This window comes from Berghia stephanieae, chromosome 9 (assembly GCF_034508935.2).
Source record: "Berghia stephanieae isolate SIO BIC M18660-M18661 chromosome 9, UCSD_Bste_1.3, whole genome shotgun sequence".
NCBI lineage: Eukaryota > Metazoa > Mollusca > Gastropoda > Nudibranchia > Aeolidiidae > Berghia > Berghia stephanieae.
In genome coordinates, this window is record NC_088368.1 from 40,195,444 (window position 1) to 40,217,343 (window position 21,900).

General features: G+C 35.9%; 2 protein-coding genes and 1 pseudogene across 5 annotated transcripts in view; 1 reads left to right on the forward strand and 2 right to left on the reverse strand.

Moving 5' to 3' along the window:
* Positions 1-12,824, forward strand: part of LOC144980243 (uncharacterized) — a 39,659-nt gene extending 26,835 nt beyond the window's left edge. The window contains exons 14-16 of one of the 2 annotated variants that reach the window (XM_078927857.1): positions 8,275-8,404; positions 9,519-10,602; positions 10,679-12,824. In XM_078927857.1, coding sequence (XP_078783983.1) covers positions 8,275-8,317 — 43 coding nt within the window. In that variant the 3' untranslated portion in view covers positions 8,318-8,404; positions 9,519-10,602; positions 10,679-12,824. Of the gene's footprint in view, positions 234-8,274; positions 8,405-9,518; positions 10,603-10,678 lie in introns of those variants that run through there. The other variant, XM_078927855.1, reaches the window with a different exon arrangement.
* Positions 2,145-5,942, reverse strand: LOC144980242 (uncharacterized; annotated as a pseudogene). The gene is made up of 2 exons (XR_013646844.1): positions 5,289-5,942; positions 2,145-4,095 (listed from the first exon to the last, which is right to left on the reverse strand). The product of XR_013646844.1 is annotated as an uncharacterized LOC144980242 (transcript).
* Positions 12,825-13,866: 1,042 nt separating the features above from the next.
* LOC144980244 (uncharacterized) overlaps positions 13,867-21,900 on the reverse strand; it is a 55,909-nt gene continuing 47,875 nt past the window's right edge. For both annotated transcript variants that reach the window (XM_078927858.1, XM_078927859.1), the window contains exon 4: positions 13,867-20,433. In XM_078927858.1, the coding sequence (XP_078783984.1) occupies positions 20,188-20,433 (246 nt within the window). In that variant the 3' untranslated portion in view covers positions 13,867-20,187. The remainder of the gene's footprint in view (positions 20,434-21,900) is intronic.

A 21,900-nucleotide genomic window follows, 5' to 3' on the forward strand; every position in this document is an offset into this window, starting at 1 on the left:
TTGCTCTCTGTCTACTTTCTTATGATTATGAATTTCAATGTTCCAAAAATGAATAAATGATATATGAGATTCCAAAAATAATAATAATAATAATAATAATAATAAAAAAATAAAAATAAAAAACCCACAAAAACAAAGAAACAAAAAGAAAAAAAGTCAAACAAAAAAACAACAAAAAAAACAAACAAACAAGCAAACGAACCAACAAAAATCCCTCCCCCCACCCCACCACCACCAACAACAAAATATACGAAAGAAACATGGGACAATCTGGGCTTAAAACCCTTTTCAGCCTATAAGAAAAAGAACCAAGTAGAATCATCTATCGACTTTGTATTAAGCGACACGATGTGATAATTCTTAACTGCTGTCTCTCCCTAATGACCGTTTTAAGGAAAATTAAAACAAAAATATTAAGGATATTTAAGAAAATTTAAAGGGGCTAACAAAATCTAAAGATATTTAAGGAAATGTGTAAAGATATTTAATGAAATTCAAATTTATCTATGAAAATTTAAAGATATGTAAGGAACTTTAAAGATATTTAAGTTAATAGATATTTAAGGAAATTAATATATATGTAAGAAAATGTAAGAATATTTAAGGAAATTAATAGACATTGAAGGAAATGAAGGAATATTTAAGGAAATTAATAGACATTGAAGGAAATGAAGGGATATTTAAGGAAATTAATAGATACTTAAGGAAATGAAGGGAATTTTAAGGAAATCAGTAGACATTTAAGGAAATGAAGGGATTTTAAAGGAAATTAATAGATATTTGAGAAATGAAGGGATATTTTAAGTAAATTAATACACATTTAAGGAAATGACGGATTATTCAAGGAAATTAATAGATATTTAAGAAATGAAGGGAGATTTAAGGAAATGAATAGACATTTAAGGAAATTAATAGACCTTAAGGGGGTACTGTCACAATAAGGACAATTTTATTAAGTTTTATCAAAAATGATCTTTTCAATGCTTTTTCTGCAGTATTATGTGTGTCCAAGCATATTTCTAAAGACTTTTTGGAATAATTTCCACTATCGGTGTGTATGAGGTGGCATTTTAGGGGTACCCCGCCCCGAAAACTTCAGATTTTGGGAACAACTTTTCTCAAAAAGTGTCTATTCAATTTCACTGAAACTTGCTATGTAGGTGTCTTTAATACTGCTCTACATTATGTCAGAGGGATTTTTCTATTCTTATCCTAGTAAAGATTTTATAGCATCCGGAAGTCTTCAATCCGTAAAACTGTGAAAATTTTTCCTTTTTCGCAGTTTTTACCCTCTTTGGACCCCCATATCTAAAAATATAATGCTTATATTGCCAAAAGCCTCTGACATAATGTAGCCACACTATAAACACACAAGTGTGTGAAAGGAAAAAGAAATTGAATAGACAGTTTTTGAGAAATCTTGTTCCCTGCTATCCCACCCCCTAAGAAAATGACATTTTGAGAAAATGGGAAAAAACGAACCTTCTCGTAGATTATACAAAATATAGTGTCATGAACCCCCTAAACTGTGTTGTTTTAAACCCAAGAATCATTCTCCTGTGGAAAAAAAGATACAATTAGTTATGAATTTATAAAAATGGTACTGGGCGGGGATCCTGACCTCCCATAGCGGGCAGGGAGGTACATACTGTGTCTTCTATCCCCTTATATCTTATCCAACAAGCTTTCTGTCTTTGTTTTGGAATGAGATTACTTGGTTTTTTCCGGGCCCTCGTCGGAGTCCTGGCTGAGAGGGAAACAGTCAAATGCATAGTTATTGTTTTGGGAGATGATATTTTTTCCCTTGTAAATCATCTCTCTCTTATGTATTATTATATTGGTTATTTTTAATGTATAATGTAAGCATTTGAGTGTATTCCTCTTTGTTGGATTTTGTGCTTGTGTCCGGATGAGACATAGGTGATCTCAAACTAAGTACATTGGTGGTATGCTCTTGGAATCTACATCTGATCCCTATTTGTTCCCATTCCTCTTTGTCTTACTTTCTCTCGGGTGCTTTAATTGTAATTCTAGAACTTTTTACTATCCTATTTTCTTCCTTTTTACTGGCGCTGATATAACCTAAATGTGTTGCAAGCGCCGTAAAATCCTTAAAAACAAAAAAACAAAACAAAACATAAAAATGGTACTTATCCGTTTGAGGTAATCCATCCAATGTCACGTGTCGTCTGGGACTCCGCAATCAGAAGCCGCCTGCAGCATACTGCTCACCGCCTTCCAGTTGATGTAAACGTTCTTCCTCCCTTGTCTGTGCTAACCTCCTCATCTCCCTTTTCCTTTTAAAGACAAATTCACCTGCTCTGTCTGCATTCTTTATCCTAACATTGTCCCTTTTAGTCCCATGCTCCACAAAATGTCGTCCCACACTAAGTCCTATTGCCGAAATGAAATCCTGCGATGCCTTTGCTCCCTTGTTGAATTCTCCTACTCCAATCCCACATGAAATTTCCAAACGCTGTCTCCCTACAAACACATGTTTTGGACACCTAGACCAAATCAAAGCATGGATGCTTTCATTTACATTCTGAGTCATTCCAAATAAACATCTCCCCAACAAATCATCATCAGTCAATCTAACATAAACGTCATGGATGTGTTCTGCTACAGTCGGTAGAATAAATGTGGTCATATGTCTGTCGTGGTCAGGTGCTGGCAGACCATTAGCCTTGGCTTTCATGTAGAAGCACCAAGAATCATTCCTTCTGGGCAGTACTCATGGCGTGGCTGTTTATTGGTTGAGGTGCAGTGATAAAAAGAAGCCCAAATTGCGCGTCGCATGTCGTCCACAGTACTGTTTGATCTAATGGCCCGCGTGTAATATTTCTGAAGTCTGGCGATCTTTGCCTTTGTCAATTTTCCTTTTCCATTCCCTCCTAACGTTACCTTTACCTTCTTCTTGTTGTCCACAGTCTTCCGCAATGCTGTTCCTAGTCTCTTCGCTACATGATTTACACACTCCCTCTTCTCAATTGTCATCCCCTCATACGGTCCCGAATTGTTTAGCTGCTTGATGGTGTTGCTGTCCCCGTCACTAATCATTGTTCTATATCTAAGTCCATTCCGCTCTACAGATCTACTCCACATATTCACAGCCGCTACCTGTTCCATACTACCTGATGATCCTTCATGGTTCCTATCACACTCCTCCTTATGGCCACTCAAGAATTCTGCATACCTATCACTATCCCCCTTCAGCTTGTCTCCTACTGTCACACACTTATGGCAATACTTAGAAAGAACCTCATGGTCCACTACAAGTCCTGTTCTGTTCTCTATCACACATCCTATCCCTAACATTGATTTATGTCCCCTCGTGTGCCAACTACCATCATACGAAACATCAACATCAACAATTGGTTGCCCTGCCTGCTCAGGATACGCTCGACGAACAACATCAACAGCTTCAGAACGGAGACGAGACGAATAGCTGGCGAACTGGCGGTGGATGGCCTTCTGGTGGCGAAGAAAGGTCTTATGATGTAGTACAGGCATATCCATCATGCCGCAAAATGAGGCTAAGCCAGCCTGTCCACTTCCATTAGCCAAGGATGAAGCGACTCCACGACGATTAACTTCAAAATATTTATCTTTTTTACGAGATGTATAAAAGGACGATATAACTTTTGAACATGATTTACAAGACAAATGTAGAAGAATGGCAAGACCAACAGAAGAATCACGTGAAACCTCCAACGTAGACTGGAAACAAAAAGGGCAGAGAAGACAATCAACAAGATCCTGGAATACAATCAGCTGCACGATGGTCGAACATTCCAATGAAGACGAAGATGAAGGCTCAGACGTAGAGGCAAAGAAATCCAACTTACGAGCTGATGATGAAGAAGCAGAAGCTGAAGCTGTTGGTTGCGGCGAAGAAAAAGATGATGGAAATAAAGGTGAAGTCGCTGCGTGGGGCGAAGATGTCACAGAAGATGTGGATGCTGGCTCTGGTTCATTAAAAAATTTCTGCTTCTTCGCATCCCTTGCCTTCTTCAAAACATCTTTCCGTGACTTCCTTTTCATGCTGCTAATGGAAGCATTGAAGGTGGAAACCTTGGCTCTAGGCATGACAATCTGTGAAAATAAATAAATATAAATATACCATAATAAATAATTTAAAAAAAAAAAAAAAAAAAAAAAAATATATATATATATATATATATATATATATATATATATATATATATATATATATATATATATATATATATATATATATATAAAATAAATAAATCGGGGGTTAGCTTAGCTCAGCGTTACGGTCTTTGCTTCGTACCGGAAAGGTACCGAGTTCGATCACCAGCCTCTGTGCTGTGTGGACTTGAGCAAGCCATCTCGCCCTAGCTCAATTTGCAGCGCAGCACTGCGGTTGACGCCTTGGTTATTCCAATCTACCCTTGGAATAGACCCTGGAGAATAATTTCCACTATGGGATGAATAAAGGGGTTTTAAAACATTTTTATTGCACCCCCTACTGCTAAGCAGTGTTGGAATCAGCCCAAAGTTTTGCCTTAAAAGCACAAAAGATACCCACACATAAGAATTCTGGCTACCAATCATAGTTAAGCACAGATCTGGTATTGCTTTGGATCAAAGTAAAAAAAACATTAAAGAAATTAAAAGAGCAGGCAGAAAGGCCGCTTTCTGGGCAAAATGAATTCCTACCACAATAAGGTAACTAAAAGTCACAGTGGGCTGACCACCTGCTTGGCTAATGCCTTGGTCTAGAGTAATTTCACTTTAAAGTGGCCCTACACTGAAAGGTGAAAAGGCAGAAACTATAGATCAGAAAGAAAGAAACGCCTTTAGGTCAAGAGACGAGAACCATACCTCAGAGCATTGAGAGCACCCCCCCCCCCCACACACACACACCACACAGACTCTTGTAGAATGATGGTTATAAAAAAAAATAAGCACAATCTAGATAATCTCTAAGTTCTAACTCACTGACGTCAATGGTAATCCAAGTCTAAGTTAGCTTTCGACGTCTATCTGTCTGTCTAAGATCTACTATAGATCGGCGTTTAGTTATCTCCTTATTTAAGCTCAATGATCTTCACTAGTCTAATGTAAATCAAAGAAAACAGTATGGTTCTTAATAATCGTATTAAAAATAAAATAAAAACAAAAATTAGCCTTTAGAATTATTTACGAGCAGCATTCTCTTTTACTATCGTCAATGTTTACATTTTAGAATGGAATGCACACTTTGAGACTGTAACCGGTCAATCTGATTTCACTAGTAATAAATAAATAGACATACTTACTGGCTAAAGCGGTATCCAGGCGTCGAAATGATTATCTACCAATTTTTGGTTCTTTGGAAAATGATGATAAAACTTTGCAAATAAGTAAATGGAGTGAAGTTTGTCATGAAACGACCAAAAATCAGTTCGAATCGAAGCGTAAGTAAACGTAGTCGAATGCTCCGGAAATGTACCCGTTGTTATGTCACGTGACTGAAAACCGGGTTACGATTGGTCTTGGAATGTGAGCTAAAATTTTCCATGACGGTAATTACTAAAAATAACTCCTAGACGTCTCTTCAGCCAATCAAAGAAAGGAAAATAGGCTTGGAATTTCTCGATTTCCCCGCCGACCTGTGACACATACGCGAAAGAATGTGAAAGAACGGAAATGCCCTTTCCCTGACATTTCTGCTAATACCAAATAAGCCGGGGTTCAGTGCGGGTTACTAAGGACTATCGAACGTTGATTCTGACGAAAATGACGGAAAAACTTTGCGTTTAGACGATAGTTGCGTCACAAAAAAATTATTTAAAGCACTTTTTTGTAAAAATTTAGCCTTTTGAATGTTTTCAGTGTGTTAAAGAAAGGTTGAATTACCTGAAAGTGCCCTAATCTCATTTTCGATAATTTTAGTGGAATTCATAGTAAAACCGTCCTCTCGACCAGCGCGTACCCCCTTAAGGAAATGAAGGGATATTTAAGGAAATCATTGTGTCCTTATGTCTTAAAGCACCGTTTACGTTTCATTTTTTCCCAGTAAGTGAAAATCTTTTTTAAAAAGTTTAAACCTCGACGTATGCATTATGGAAAACCATCCTTCATGGGGGCGAAGTGGCCGAGTGGTTAAGGTAGTGCACTGTGATCCGGAAGGTTCGAGGTTCGAGTCCCGCTTCAAGCACTTTCTTTTTTTTTAATTGGGCAAGATTATTAATCTACCAATTTGCTCACTGTGACAACATGGGTGATTCCTGTTGACATCAGATATCCTGTTTGATGGATTTTTAAATCTATATTCCTATTTGGAATTCTAAGGCGACGGTATCTTATGATGTCGTGGCGGAAGGGCGTAATTATTTTTTAAATTCTTTCAATTGCTTTGAGTTAAAAAAAAATATTATCCTTTTATTGATAACTTTAATGTCCATGGTTTGGGTTTTTTTTTAAACCCGCAACTAACGTATGTTTTAAATTTCTTTCTTTTCACAGGTCCTCGTAAGTGCTTCGGACTTTTCTTTTACTGTGTTTGAGATCTACTTCCGGTAATATAGTGTAAACACGATCACTCCATCAACATGACGTGAATTAAGTGGTTTGATAGAAAAAAGACAACACATCGATGTGCACATATTGTCATGTCTTACAACCGAACGCAATTTTGGGCCTGCTTTATATTACACGTTGTTGTAATGGACAATATTTTCCATTGGTTTGAGAGTATTTCCATCACAACAATGAGCCCATAACAATTTGGGTTATCAGACCTGCAAATAAGAATACTTTGATAAAACACGGAAAGTTGAGTCATAATTTTATTTATAAAACAAAAAAAAATATTTGAGCTTTTATAAAGTGCCATATCCACTAAACGCGCTCAAAGCGCTTTGCAAAATAAAAGGTCACTGACCAACAGCAACACGAAATATTAGTGCAACATTAACTTAACGTGCTTAAAGCGCTTTACAAGAAGTCCCTGGTCTGCAGCAATACTTCACATGTAGGACGAGGCATGGCGCCTGTTGGGCAATATTACAAATTTTTGTTCCCGACAGAGGTGATGCTCTTAACGACCAAGTACTCTTTTTACACTTGAATACGGTGAGATAATGCTATAAGAGTTTTTGACAGGATGAGAGTTATTTTGATTGTTCGAAATTTGAAGGACGTGTTTTCTGTGCAAAATTTTAAATACGTGGTCTTTTTCAGAATGTGGCCGTTGTGGTTGTTGGCCTACGGGTTTTTTTTTGGTGCTCTTGCGGTATGACGCTCACATTCTTACCCGTAGGTCCCTGGTTCGACTCCCGCTCTGGGCGGCTCAATGTTGAGACTTTGGAAAAGGCTTTTCATTCACTTTCCCCCACTGCACTTAGGTTTAAAATGAGTAATTGGCTATCATAAACTTTGCCGGAAAAAAATCGAAAGAAAACTCCAAGCAAAAGAAGACAAAAAACGAAGAAGAATTTTTAAAAAACTACAAAAAGCCCCCCAACAAAACAACAAAATTGCCATAACGTATTACAGGCAAATCATTTCTCGTCATACAGGTTACCTGTTGCTGCCGTTGGCTTGAGAACGACCCCTTTACAAAGCACTTTGAGCACGTTTAGTTGATATCAGTTCATATAAGATAAAAACATGTTTTTGTTTCAGTTAATTATCCTAAATGTTAAGTTCTTGCTATCTATTCTATCTCCATCCCTCCCATAATGGCAGGGAGATACTTACTGTGTCTTCTGTCCCCTACATCTGTTTTCCAACATGCTTTCTGTCGTTGTCTTGGAATGGGATTACCTATTTTTGTCCTGACTATAGTCGGATCCCCTGGTTGGGAGGGAAGCAGTCAAATGTATAATTTGTTTTGGGAGATGATACTTTTTCCTTGTAAATCATCTCTCTGTTATGTACTGTAATATTTTTCCTTTTACATATGTATGATTTGTAAACAATTGAGTGTGTTCCTCTTGGCGGGGACCTGTGCTTGTGTCTGGATGAGGCATTTAGTGATCTCAAACTAAGAACACTGATAGTGTGCTCTTGGGATCGACATATGTCCCCAATTTGAACAAATCCCTCCCTTTGTCTTGCTTAGCTTATTCTTGGGTGCTTTAATTGTAATTCTAGAACTTTTTCCCATCCCATTTTCCACCTTTTTACTGGCGCTGGTATGGCCTAAATGTGTGTTGCAAGCGCCGTAAAACCCTTAAAAAACAAAAACAAAAACAAATCTCCATCCATGAATCTAAATTGACCATAAACTGTAACTTGTACATTGCTATATCTTTCCAGACAAATGCCGTATCTGCACAGATCCGTTCTGTGGTGTATCTGAAGTGGTCAGAGGGTGTACCGCTGAAGCACCATACTGTTTTTCATCCATCAAAAATGACGCCGACGGCACAAAACACGTAAACAAAGGGTGAGTTAATTTTTTTATTATATAAAAACATGTTCAAGCGAAGTAACCTTAATTCATTTTAAATCACTTACATAATTACTGCAATTATGAGAAAGAGTAAACTGAAAATGTACTAAAGCAATGTCTTAAGTGTATTGTTTTATGGAAGTGAAAGCTGGAAAATGACATCCTCCATAATACAAAAGCTGGAAAACTTCAAAAACAAGTGTCTAAAAAGAATTTTGAACATATTTTGGCCTACAAAAACATAAACAGTGGATCTTTTATAGAAAGCTTGACTTCACTAACATTGAAACCCAAATAAAAAGAAGAAGAGGGGGGGGGGGGTGGCTGGGTCATGTGACCAGAATGGAAAAAGGGTCACTTCCCATGACAGTGGATGGGAAGAGAAATCGGGGGAGACCCAAAAAAATAACGTGGCAAAGGACCGTGGAAAAAGAAAGAATTTAAGACCTCCCCTTTTACTGGCCCTGTCGCAGACACCGTAAAACACACACTTTTTCTTTAATAAACCCAAAACAAACAGACCTAAAGAGACGCAACCGTAGTAAATCTTGAGTTTTTATATAGCGCAATATCCACAAAACGTGTTTTTTTTAGGAAAGGTCTTTGCGATAGACTAGCGTCCTACACAAAGAGTAGCAAGTATTTGCTATTGCTATTGTCCGTTTCACGGTATATAGAAACCTGGATAAACTCCGGCTCCACGGGCCTAATGGGTCTGAAGGAATAAAGGACACATCAATGCCCAAAGTTTGCGTTTAAATAAATAGATAAATAAATAACTGATCTTTCATATAGCGCAATATTCACCAAACGTGCTCAAAGCACTTTACAAGGGGTCCATGGCCAACAACAACACTTAACATTTTGGACGGGACATAACGCCTATAGGCGATGTTACAATTTTTTTCGGACAGAGACAACTCTTGACGGCCAGGCACTCATTTTACATATGAGTACGGTGAGAGAATGTGAGTAAAGAGTCTTTTTCAAGAAACCGGGATAAACTCTGGCTTCATTGGCTCTGAAGGAAGATAGGACACATCCACCACCTTCCCCCCCTTCCCCAAAATTCGCGTTTCTAACTGGATTTCATCTCATCAATCCACAGATGCAGCAGCAAGGCGTCCTGTAACACGCTCTGGCTTGGAGATTCGGCCACGCGTGACCAATGCCGTTATTACAACGCTAACAAGTTTTACGACATCGATTTTTCATGTTATTACTGCTGTACAGACAACAATTGCAACAGAGATGACGTACCCGATCCAACCACCCTCTACAAACAAACTTAAACACACACATTTCAATTATCAGACCATTGGAGCTAAAACCTTTTCTATTTTGAATTTGGTTCTTTAATTTTTTTTATTTGTCATATTTTCCGTATTTTATATTTGGAATATTATTGTTAGAAAAATTATACTTTATTTTATAAAAGTATACAAGCAAGAAATAAACTTTAACACACAAATTCCAACTATCTGATCATTGGGAAAAAACAAATTTTCCATTCGTATTTGGTTTTTGTTTTAATAAAATATTATTGATAATTTTTTCACATTCAATTTTTAGAATGGATATTATCATTTTTCAAAAATGTTTTTAAGTCTAAAAGCAACAATAAAAAAAGTTTAAATTTAGCATTGAATGACCACCATGTCCAAACTTAAAACACACAAATTTTAACTATCACATCATTGGAGCTAAAAATAATTTCCATTTTGTATTTAATTTTGTTCTTTTTAAAAAAAAATACTATTTTGATATATTTCCCGAATTTTGTGCATGGAATATTATTTAAAAGATTAATTCTTATAATATAATACAAACAAAAAGAAAACAAACAAAAAATATAAGAAAGTGTAATGTTGATATGAATAATTTTCCTCTTTATAACTAAATCAATTTTCAAGATTTAAGAGTTTGCATATAGGCTGTTCAACTCAAAGAAACTTACGCTAGTTTTATACTAATTTGTTTCATATTTTAATGAAATTATACCCATATTTTCCTTTATTCATAATCACTTGTAATGTGTCTGTATTTTTAAGTTGTTTGATTTTACTATTATTTCCTGAGAAATTAAGTGTGATATATAGTATATCTGAAAGGAAGGTAATTTTATACCTTTGATTCAAAAGAATACAAGATCATTCAAATTATACCATTTTTCTTTCTATGGTAAAACAAGGGTAAAATTACCCATAAACTAGATTATGCAAATTGTACAAATGTTGTATTTCTATTTTCTTTCTATGGTAAAACAAGGGTAAAATTACCCATAAACTAGATTATGCAAATTGTACAAATGTTGTATTTCTATTTTCTTTCTATGGTAAAACAAGGGTAAAATACCCATAAAATAGATTATGCAAATTGTACAAATGTTGTATTTCTATTTTCTTTCTATGGTAAAACAAGGGTAAAATACCCATAAACTAGATTATGCAAATTGTACAAATGTTGTATTTCTATTTTCTTTCTATGGTAAAACAAGGGTAAAATACCCATAAACTAGATTATGCAAATTGTACAAATGTTGTATTTCTATGAGAAATATTAGTGTAATATCATGTAATAAAATACACTTCATACATTTGGTACACGCAAATGGATTCTAGCTCATGCATGTTATACAAAGCGTTTTTTTTAAATTTTAAAATAGGGGTAAAATTTTGTTACTTTTTTACATTTTGATACAAAAGAATTTTAGATTATGAAAATTATACAAAGGGTTGATAATAACAAATGGTTGGTTTTTAAATTCATATTTTCCGAATAGAATTGTGAATTATTTGTATAAAGAGAGTTGTGTTTGTTAGTTGATTTTTTTTACAAGATTTTAAATACAAACCACACAATATTTTAAACAGTTGATACTGTTGCAGTATTTTTTTAGTATAGAAGAAAAGTTGTGAATGTATTTATTTTGTTCATTGGATTGAAATCACTCTTGTGTAAGTTATGCAAAGGTAATGGATAGTGGATGAACTTTGAGTGAATTTTGTAACGATATTATACGAAGCTGCTAGAAGAAGCTGTGGATTGTAAAATGTAATAAACAAAAATGAATACAACAACTTTAAAATATCAAACGTTTTGGACTCAAAACCCTTCTTCAGCCACAACAAAAACAATAATAAAAAAAAAACATAAATATTACACTAAAAACAGATAGATTGCAGAGACAAACTTAGCACTTCATTTTGGTTAGTAATAAGATCTTGGAATTTATTTTGTCTCTGCCAAGATCTTGTTATTTACCAAAAGGACGTGCTTAATATTTATTTGTCATCGATCCGGATATCAAAGTCATGCATTTATGTTTTTATTGTTTTTGTTTTGTAATTTGCTGAAGAATGGCGTTAAGCTCGAAACGTTCTGTTTTTGATATTTTAAAAAAAATATTTGAAGCTGTTTTACATTTTTGTTTATTAATTTTTTTATGAATTCTATAGTACTGTCTTGTTGAGTGAGATCCCATTCCGTCAAGCAATTTTTAACTCTCTCCTTACCAATCCTTTTCTGTATTTTCCCAAAATGGCAGGCTTATCCAGCAGAAAAATATATTTTTTTTCTCTACAAAACAAATTAATGTTCTTATTAATCAAACAAAGATCATTCTTCAAATTTTGTGATGTACAAAATAAATCTGAATAAGAAAAATGCAAAATGTGTCGTAACAAATGTGACGATTTTGCTGCAGGTGGTAAGGAGAGGGTTAAAAATTATACACATAGTAAAGAGTCGTAGCTGTAAGTCCATCATATTTTGTATTGTTAAATTGACACGAATTAATCATCTGTTGTATTCTGTTTAATTAAAAAAAAGGCACCGAGTATTTAATTAAGATTTTGTCGACAAAAATCGTTCTTCAAATATCGATCGATTAAATTAACCCTCATCTTATTAATAATAACTCTCAACCTGGGCACCAAGGAAGACTATGTGAAGTCCCGGGTTTGAGAGTTTTTGACTAGATGAGGGTCATTCAAATCGAAGGATATTTTGAAGGACGAGTTTTTTGGCTAAAATTTTTAATTAATTCGTGTTTTATTTTTCAAAGTACGGCAGTTCTGTGAAGGGAGTCATTATGTCTCATGCGAATTTTATAATCAAAGGGAGGTAAATGCAATTAATTGAATCTAAATAGATTTTTTAACCCAGTTATCTCCCATCCCTCCACACATTTCTATTTGTTTTTTTGGTTTATTTAGTAGCACTCGTGATAATTATTGGTTTATCGAGAATATTATGTTTTATTTTATGGTGTTTATTTTGATACGAGTGTTTCTGACCGTGTGCGATTGTGTAACACACTTGATTTAGCTAGCTAGCATTGAAATAAACAAATTCTGAAAAAAATATGTTTATGTTTGTTATTAAATGGTTTGTCGTTTAGTCTTTGTAACGATGCGCTTGGCAACATTCGGTCTTTGTCTTGTAATGAAATTATTTGTTTTGTGCCGGCCCGAGTCCATGGCTGGGAGGGAAATCGTCTAATGTATATAATTATATTTTGAGAGATAACATTTTAATTCACTGTAAATCACCTCTTATGTACTATTATAGGTTGTTGCTTATATAAAGTGACCCCGAGTGGATAAGGCATTGCACTGTGACCCGGAAGGACTCGGGTTCGAGCCCCGCTTCAGGCGCTTTCGTTTTGTTTTCCTTGAGCAAGATGATTAACCCCCAATTTTCTCACTTGGACAACAAACCATCAGACATCTTGTTCGATGAATTAACTATATTCCTTCGTGGAATGACTAGGCGACGATGTCTAATGATGTCGTGGCGGAAAGGCATTATATATATATATATATTGTACATCTCATTTTTCGTGTTGAGTGTGGCTTCATGAGGGTGTTTGATTATAGTATATTTCTCTTCCAGGCATAAGCTACACTGTTTTGATGTTGGTGCGTATCCTGTTGCTTTAGATAAAATTTTCCATGAAATGTTGTGGTCTAGTTTGTTGTCTTTTAATTTCCAAATATCTTCGCTGAGTTTTGTGGATGTTTTTTTTTCTTAGTGTTTCTAAATGTTGAGGTGTGGAGGTTGTATCTTGTTTTGAAATTATTTTCCGTTAGTCCTACATATTTTTCTTGCTTGTATATATATATATATATATATATATATATATATATATATATATATATATATATATATATATACACTATCACTACGATAACCGTAATATCAACGATGACTATTTTGGCAACGACGAGAACGAAGATAGTGAAACAAAACTGGAAAGAAACGAGTGAAAACGACGTGAACTTATTTGCTGGTCTGATAACCCAATTCCTTATGAGCTCATTGTTGTAATGGAAATCTAAAAAAACTGATGCAAAATATTGTCCATTACAACGTTGTATACAAGGCCCATAAGTGGGCTTGGATGTCAGACCTGCAAATATGTACACGTCGAGTGAAAACAATCAACAAATGAATTTTAAAAAGCCTCCTTGCATATTTTTATTCTAGATTCAAACTATAAATCATCACAAAAATGGTTTATATAATAATTTGTAATAATGAAAAAAACCAACGTGCATATATGTTTGTTTTTAAGGGTTTTACCGCGCTTGCAACACATTTAGGTTATATCAGCGCCAGTAAAAAGGAAGAAAATGGGATAGTAAAAAGTTATAAGACATAGGGGGACTGGGAACAAATAGGATCAGATGTAGATTCCAAGAGCATACCACCAATGTACTTAGTTTGAGATCACCTAAAAGTCTCATCCAGACACAAGCACAGGTCCCAACTAAGAGGAATACACTCAAATGTTTACCAATCATATAATATAATATGTAAACTAAACATAATATAATGCATAACAGAGAGATGATTTACAAGGAAAAAAAATCATCTCCCAAAACTATAACTATACATTCGACTGTTTTCTCCCAGCCAAGGAGCTCCGGCAAGGATCAGGACAAAACTAAGTAATCTCATTCCAAGATAATGACAGGAAACAATTGGGAAACGGGTATGGGGGGATAGAAGACACAGCATGTACCTCCCTGCCCACTATGGGAGGTCAGGATCCCCACCCAGACGTGCATATATAAACAGGTCTGATTACCGAATGTAATTATGGCCTTGATTTTTTACATTGTTGTAATGGGCAATATTTTGCGTTCGTTTGAGAGTATGTATTTCCATTACAATAATGAGCCCATAATAATTTGGGTTACCAGATCTGTAAATAAGTACACGTTGTGAAAAACTGATTCTGAATAAAAAACAAAAACAAAAAAACAAAACAATACAAAACGTCACGCTTTTAAAAATTTTAGTCAGAAAACTCGTCTTCCAAATATCGACCGATTAATGACCTTCGGTTTGGTTAATATTCTAAAACTTCCTCACCTTATCCAAAACTCTCAAAACTTGGACTTCCTCAGCTTGTCCAAAACTCTCAAACCTTGGACTTCCTCACCTTGTCCATAACTCTCAACCCTGGGACTTCCTCACCTTGTCCAAAACTCTCAAACCTTGGACTTCCTCACCTTGTTCATACCTCTCAAACCTTGGACTTCCTCACCTTATCCAAAACTCTCACACCTGGGACTTCCTCACCTTGTCCATAACTCTCAAACCTTGGACTTCCTCACCTTGTCCATAACTCTCAAACCTTGGACTTCCTCAGCTTGTCCAAAACTCTCAAACCTTGGACTTCCTCACCTTGTCCAAAACTCTCAACCCTGGGACTTCCTCAGCTTTTCAGAAATTCTCAAACCTAGGACTTCCTCAGCTTGTCCAAAACTTTCAAACCTTGGACTTCCTCACCTTGTCCAAAACTCTCAACCCTGGGACTTCCTCAGCTTTTCAGAAATTCTCAAACCTAGGACTTCCTCACCTTGTCCATAACTCTCAAACCTTGGACTTCCTCACCTTGTCCAAAACTCTCAAACCTTGGACTTCCTCACCTTGTCCATAACTCTCAACCCTGGGACTTCCTCAGCTTTTCAGAAATTCTCAAACCAAGGACTTCCTCACCTTGTCCATAACTCTCAAACCTTGGACTTCCTCACCTTATCCATAACTCTCAAACCTTGGACTTCCTCACCTTGTCCAAAACTCTCACACCTGGGACTTCCTCACCTTATCCAAAGCTCTCAACCCTGGGACTTCCTCACCTTGTCCAAAACTCTCAACCCTGGGACTTCCTCACCTTATCCAAAACTCTCAACCCTGGGACTTCCTCACCTTGTCCAAAACTCTCAAACCTAGGACTTCCTCACCTTGTCCATAACTCTCAACCCTGGGACTTCCTCACCTTGTCCAAAACTCTCAAACCTTGGACTTCCTCACCTCACCTTGTCCATAACTCTCACACCTAGGACTTCCTCACCTTGGTGACTTCAGTACTTTTAGTACTGGAGTGTCCATTTGGAGGAGGAGTTTTCTGGCCAATTTTTAAATTTGAAAAACGCGTTTCTTTTTTATTTAAAGTACCACGTTTTTATATATACAGAGTTGATATATATAGAATATAAAATTATGTACAAGGTTACGTGTACACATGTGAAGGTCTGATAATCAAACGCAATTATGGGCCTGTTTTAACATTACTTTAACGCACATAACAATTTTGTTTATCAGACCTGCAAATAGGAACCCGTTGGTACAAGGCCGTTCAACATCTTATTCATGTTCAATGTTATGTTTTTTTTTAATGAGCTTTTTATAAAAGGCAATATCCACTAAACGTACTCATAGAGCTTTACAAGGGGTCCCTGACCAACAATTTTTTGTTTTGGGTCAAATTGTCATTCAAGCAGAAAGAGAAAGATACATATTATGGTGAATAGAAGTACTAAAAACCATACCATTTGGTTACAAAATATCTTATAATCTTACTTGGAGGGGTGGAATAAACGTGTTCTTTAATTTCTTTGTATTTATTAAACTCGTTATATTTTTATCGTGCAATAACACATACCTACTCGCAAGCTCGTTGTGTTATTGGACACGATAAAAATAACTCGTTTAATAAATACAAAGAGATGAAGAATCGTTTATTGTTCAACGATTGCAAACTATTTTTGGACATTGTAATGGTGTGAAATAAGGTGTAAAAGACAGCTGATTGGTAATTATAAATAGTCTTTTGGTGCACATGAATACAAACCCAATGTTTTTATTTTTTGGGTCAAATTAGTTTTCAAGCAGAAGAAGACAAATACAAATTATGGAGAAATAAAATACTACTACCATACAGCTGGTCACGAAATATCTGATTTATCTTGCATGGAGGGGTGGAATAAACGTATTCTTTAATTTCGTTGTATTTATCAAACTCGTTATTTTTTTATCGTGCAATAATACATACTCGCAAGCTCGTTGTGTTATTGGAAACGATAAAAATAACTAGTTTAATAAATACAAAGAAATGAAATAATCGTATAATATACGACGATACTTACACTCTTGCTTTTTGCAATTGGATTCAGTAGTCTGATGTCACGCTGCCCGGCAACGGCGGCCATCTTGGTTCTAAACAAAGAAAATCATTACTTTTTATTCTTCATGCTGGCTGGAACTTTTAATATGCCTTGTGATCAGAATGTGTAAAAGTCAAAACTTGATCAAATTTATGTTTTTTTCCCCCTGTGGATACGCTTTTATGCTCGCCGGAGAAATATTTCATACGGGCGTCCGCCATTGTTCCGATAGTTTAGAGCCAGTTTTACTAAGTTACCATGCGTCATTAGGAAGGAAGTGACGTTACGACTGTTGAAGAGTATTCCGGACGTGTTCCCAACCGCTGCACGAGTTTGCGAGTGCGCGTTGGGAACAAAGTTTGAATTCCAAAACACAAGAGTGTAAGAAATATTTTATTCTACCCCTCAATCGATTCGTATTTTGGCATCTCTAAGTAAAATACATTTTCAAAGACATATAAATAATACTTCTATTTTCAAAAAGCTTATTTTTACTGAAATTTAACGTTTGATAATCTGACGTCACAACTTACTATTGTAATCTTGATATCATTACGCGTTACGATTTAAGGAGAGGGCTGGAATAATAAATATTGTTCATTAATCATTAAAAATGTTTACAATAACAGTAATGAGAGGAAAACTATCAATATAATTTAATGAAATGGGAATATGATTAGGTAAATAAATAAAGGGTTAGATAGAGTTTTTGTAATTAAACGCGATTGACAATTCCTTGTCACCCATTGGATAGGACGCATAGTCATATCTGCTGGATATAATCATTACATCATTACACCCAAGCACGAGGTGGATGAGTGGTTAAGGCATTTCACGAACTGTGATTGTGACTCGGAAGGTCCCTAGAATGATCCTAGCTTCTGGCGCCTCAGTTTGCTTTTCTCCTTGGAACATAATATTGTTTAACCCCAAAAATGTGACAAAATGGGCGATTCCTGTTGAAATCAGACATTTTGTTTGATATGTTATCTATGTATATTCATTTATGAAATGGCTTGGCGGTGACATTGATGTGGAAGGGCGGAATTTTTTTTTAACAATTAAAAAACAATTGAGCTTGTATATTGAGCAATATCCACTAAACGTGCTCAAAGCGCTTTACAAGATGTCCCAGGACCTTCAGATCCAAAAGCGAGTGCCATACCACAAGACCACATAGCCACACTGATCTGCTGTACTCCAAAAACAATATTTAAAAATAAGACGCATATTATAAATTTGGACCAGAAAACTCATCCTTCAAAATACCAATCGAGTAATATTACTCACACTCTATCGACAACTTTCAAAAATGGTTTTTCAGGAAAAGACTTCAAGGAAGTCCCGTGGTTTGAAAGTCTTTGACCAGGTGATGGTTATTTGAACTGATCGATATTTTGGAAGGACGACTTTCTCCTGAATAAAATTTTAAAAAGAAGTTTGTTATTTTCAGAGTACGGTATCTATATGGTATTATAACATTTAATATCAATGAATCAAATATAAAAATAACTATGACACCGCTCCACTCTCCCTTCCCAACACCCCTCACCAACAAACTCCCCCTCCACTCTAAAAAAAAACCCCAACCCCCCCCCCCCCCAAAACAAAAACAAACAATCAAAAAAAAAACAACAATAAACAACAGCGCATTGCAATAAATCAGAGGAAAATTTAACGATAAACTTTTTAGTCTATTTCACGATTGAAGCCGGGATTAATCCTGGCTTTGGACACACAGTTGCCTTTTTATAACTGCTCTATGTTAAACTTGTATCTGTGTTAAACATTTTATCGTATGTACGACGACAATCAATAGGACGGAATAAGGTTTATTTATCACAGTGTATAGTATATACAGATTGACCAACACAATTAGAAATTTTTTACTCAGTTTACTTCCGTACTCTGGGAAAATTCGTATTCAAAAATTTGTCCAGAAAACTCGTCCTTCAAATATCGATCGATTTAAGTGACCCTCATTTTGATAAAAAAAGACTCTTAAACCTGGGACCTCGCGAAGTCCCAGGTTTGAGAGAGTTTGCCATGATGAGGGTTATTTTAATTTGATCGAAATTTGAAGGACGAGTTTTCTGGCCTAATAATATAATACGCGTATTTCTAGAATATGGCTGTTAACTTTTTAATGTCATTTAAAAATAATTCCTTTACCAAAGTCCGAAAATAAACTACAATCACACATCTCTATACTGACCAAATCTAAAGAAAAACAAACAAACAACAATACGTATTCAAAATTTTGGTCAGATAGCTCGTCCTTCAAATAACGATTGATTAAAATAACCTTCGTCTGTCTTGTCAAAAACTCTCAAATTTGGAACTTCGCGGAATTCCAGGTTTTTGAGAGCAGTTATTTCCAAGAAGACGACAAGATATTTTAATGATTCGATATTTGAAGAGGGTCGAGTGTTCTGGTCAAAATTTTGAATACGTGTATTTCAAGAGAAGGCTAGGACAGAATAATGTTCGATTTGTTTGCCACAACTAAGGGACATAATTTGTAAGAAACGCATTCTCCTAATAATATGCGATTCTAGTTTATTTCTTGCTCGGAAATATTTCTTTGATGGGTTCTTTCTTTCTCTCTTTCTTGGGAAAGTGTGTTTGTGTTTAATGGTTTTCGGCACTAGCAACACATGTATGTTACATCAGCTCCAGTAAAAAGGAAGAAAATGGGATTGGCAAAATAAATTATAGAATTACAAATTAAAATACCGAAGAAAATAGTGAGACAAATGGGAACTGGTTTAAATAGGGATCAGGTGTATAGATTCCAAGAGATTCCATCGGTATACTTAGTTTGAGATCACCTAAAAGTCGTCTCATTCAGTCACTAGCACAGTACCCCGCTAAGAGGAATAAATTCAAATGTTACCAAGATATGTTCAAAACAAATAAAATATTACTTTCACTACATACGGAGAGATGATTTACAAGAAAAATATATTATCACCTCCAAAAACTACAACTATGCATATGACTGTTTCCCTCTCAGCCAAGGACTCTGGCTATGACAAAGACAAAACTAAGTAATCCGATTCCAAGACAAAGACAGACAGCAAACTCAGAAAACATATATTTTAGGGGGGGGGGGGGGTTAGAAGTCACACCGCCTGACCTCCTGCCCACCAACGGAGGTCAAAAGACCCCAAAAAAAAACAGTTACTCGGACACTCAGAAATCATATATTATTACAGGGGGATAGAAGAAGAAACAGCGAGTGACCTCCTGCCCACCAATGGAGATCAAAAGACCCCCAAAAAACCCGATTGCTTGGGACATATTTCTTTTGATGGTTTATTGTTTCTTGTTTGCAAAGATTTCTTTGACGGAAAGCTCCCTTTCTCTGTCCAGCTGTTTGGAGTGTCGGATGTATCTTGCCTTCATGGCCTGGGCGTAGGACTGGTCAAAGGTGGGAAGACGGTGCATGGTACGGAGTGACCCGTCAGGGTTGTAGTGCTCGGGGTCATAGCTCACACCCTTCTCTGTGGAGATGTCGGGTTTGGTCATGGCTCGACTGTTGCGGCGAGGGCTGTTTGCCAACTGAAAATAATAAAATGGGTAACAATATATTTTCATAATGATTTTAGATATGATAAGAATGAATATGGACATTTATATGTCGAGCTCAGAAGAATTTCACATTTGGCAAATTTTTTAGATCAAAAATCTATTCAAACCCCTGTTTAGACTTGATTACTGTCACATGCTCATGTATTCTATTCCAAATAATGTCCTCAGCAAACTGCAGCACATTCAAAATCAAGCGGCAAAATTAGTTTTGAAAAGGAAAAAAAGTGATCATGTCACACCTTTGTTTTGGACTTAACATTGGCTCCCTGTTAGATTTAGGATTACATATAAAGTTGCTGTAATGTGCTATAATCGTATTAAAAAAACTTCTCCTGCCTATATATCAGATTTGATAAATGTTTACACTCCCTCACGCTCTTTAAGATCCAACTCTCTATCACGATAATGTGTTCCTAAGAAATGATCAAAGACCTATGCTGATCGTGAATGTATTCATGCTGCTCCCGCTGTCTGGAATTCTTTACAATTCAGTGTTAGGAGCGGGGTTGTGGATTCCCAGTCATCTTTTAAAAAGAAATTAAAATCTCATCTTATGAGAAGCTCACTAGATTAAATAAAACATCCTCTTAATAAGATATACATTTGTTACATCAGAATTCTCATGACATAATATTATAATCTCCCTTCATCTGCCATTATTGTTAAATGTCCTGATATGATTTTTATTCAATAATTCATGTTAACAGACATTTTTCGTCTATGTATGCATATGCACGTTTTGGTGAATGTGTGTGTCTTTGTGAGGGGGTGTGTGTATGTGTGTGTGTGTGTGCGCGCGCTTGTATAAATGGGTGTGTGTACAAAAATATTTATAATGATATTTTACAATTTTGTGCGCCTAGAGCTGTTTTGTCAACGGGATCGGGCGCTATACAAATAAACTTTATTATTAGTATGTGGCCTTGTTGTGTGCCATTGATTTGTCCAAATCCAAAGAGCGGCGTGTACTTAATTAGGGGTCTGATAACCAATTTCCTTATGGGCTCATTGTTGTAATGGAAATCTCAAATAAAACAATTACGCAAAATATTGTCCATTACAACAATGTTAAACTAGGCCCATAAGTGGGTTAGATGCATACGCCGTAGAGGCAAATCAGCCAAGTTGACATACATCACTTTCAGTTCTGACTGAAGTCAGACAGTATTTGGCATGTCAAGGCTGAACATTTCGAGATCGTATCAGCCGACAAGGCATGCCAAATACGTACCTGACGTCACTGTGGATTTTATGTGATATACTTGTATTAATGGGGACCCCGATAGCTCAGTTGGTAGAGCACTTGTTTCACACGCAAAGGGACCGTGATCGATCCCGGATTCGATCTCTAGATTTTTTTATGCCTCCCCCCCCCCTTCTGTCCCTCTGTCCACCCAGCAGTGATTGGGTAGATAGGACTGATAGATCTGGTGCAAA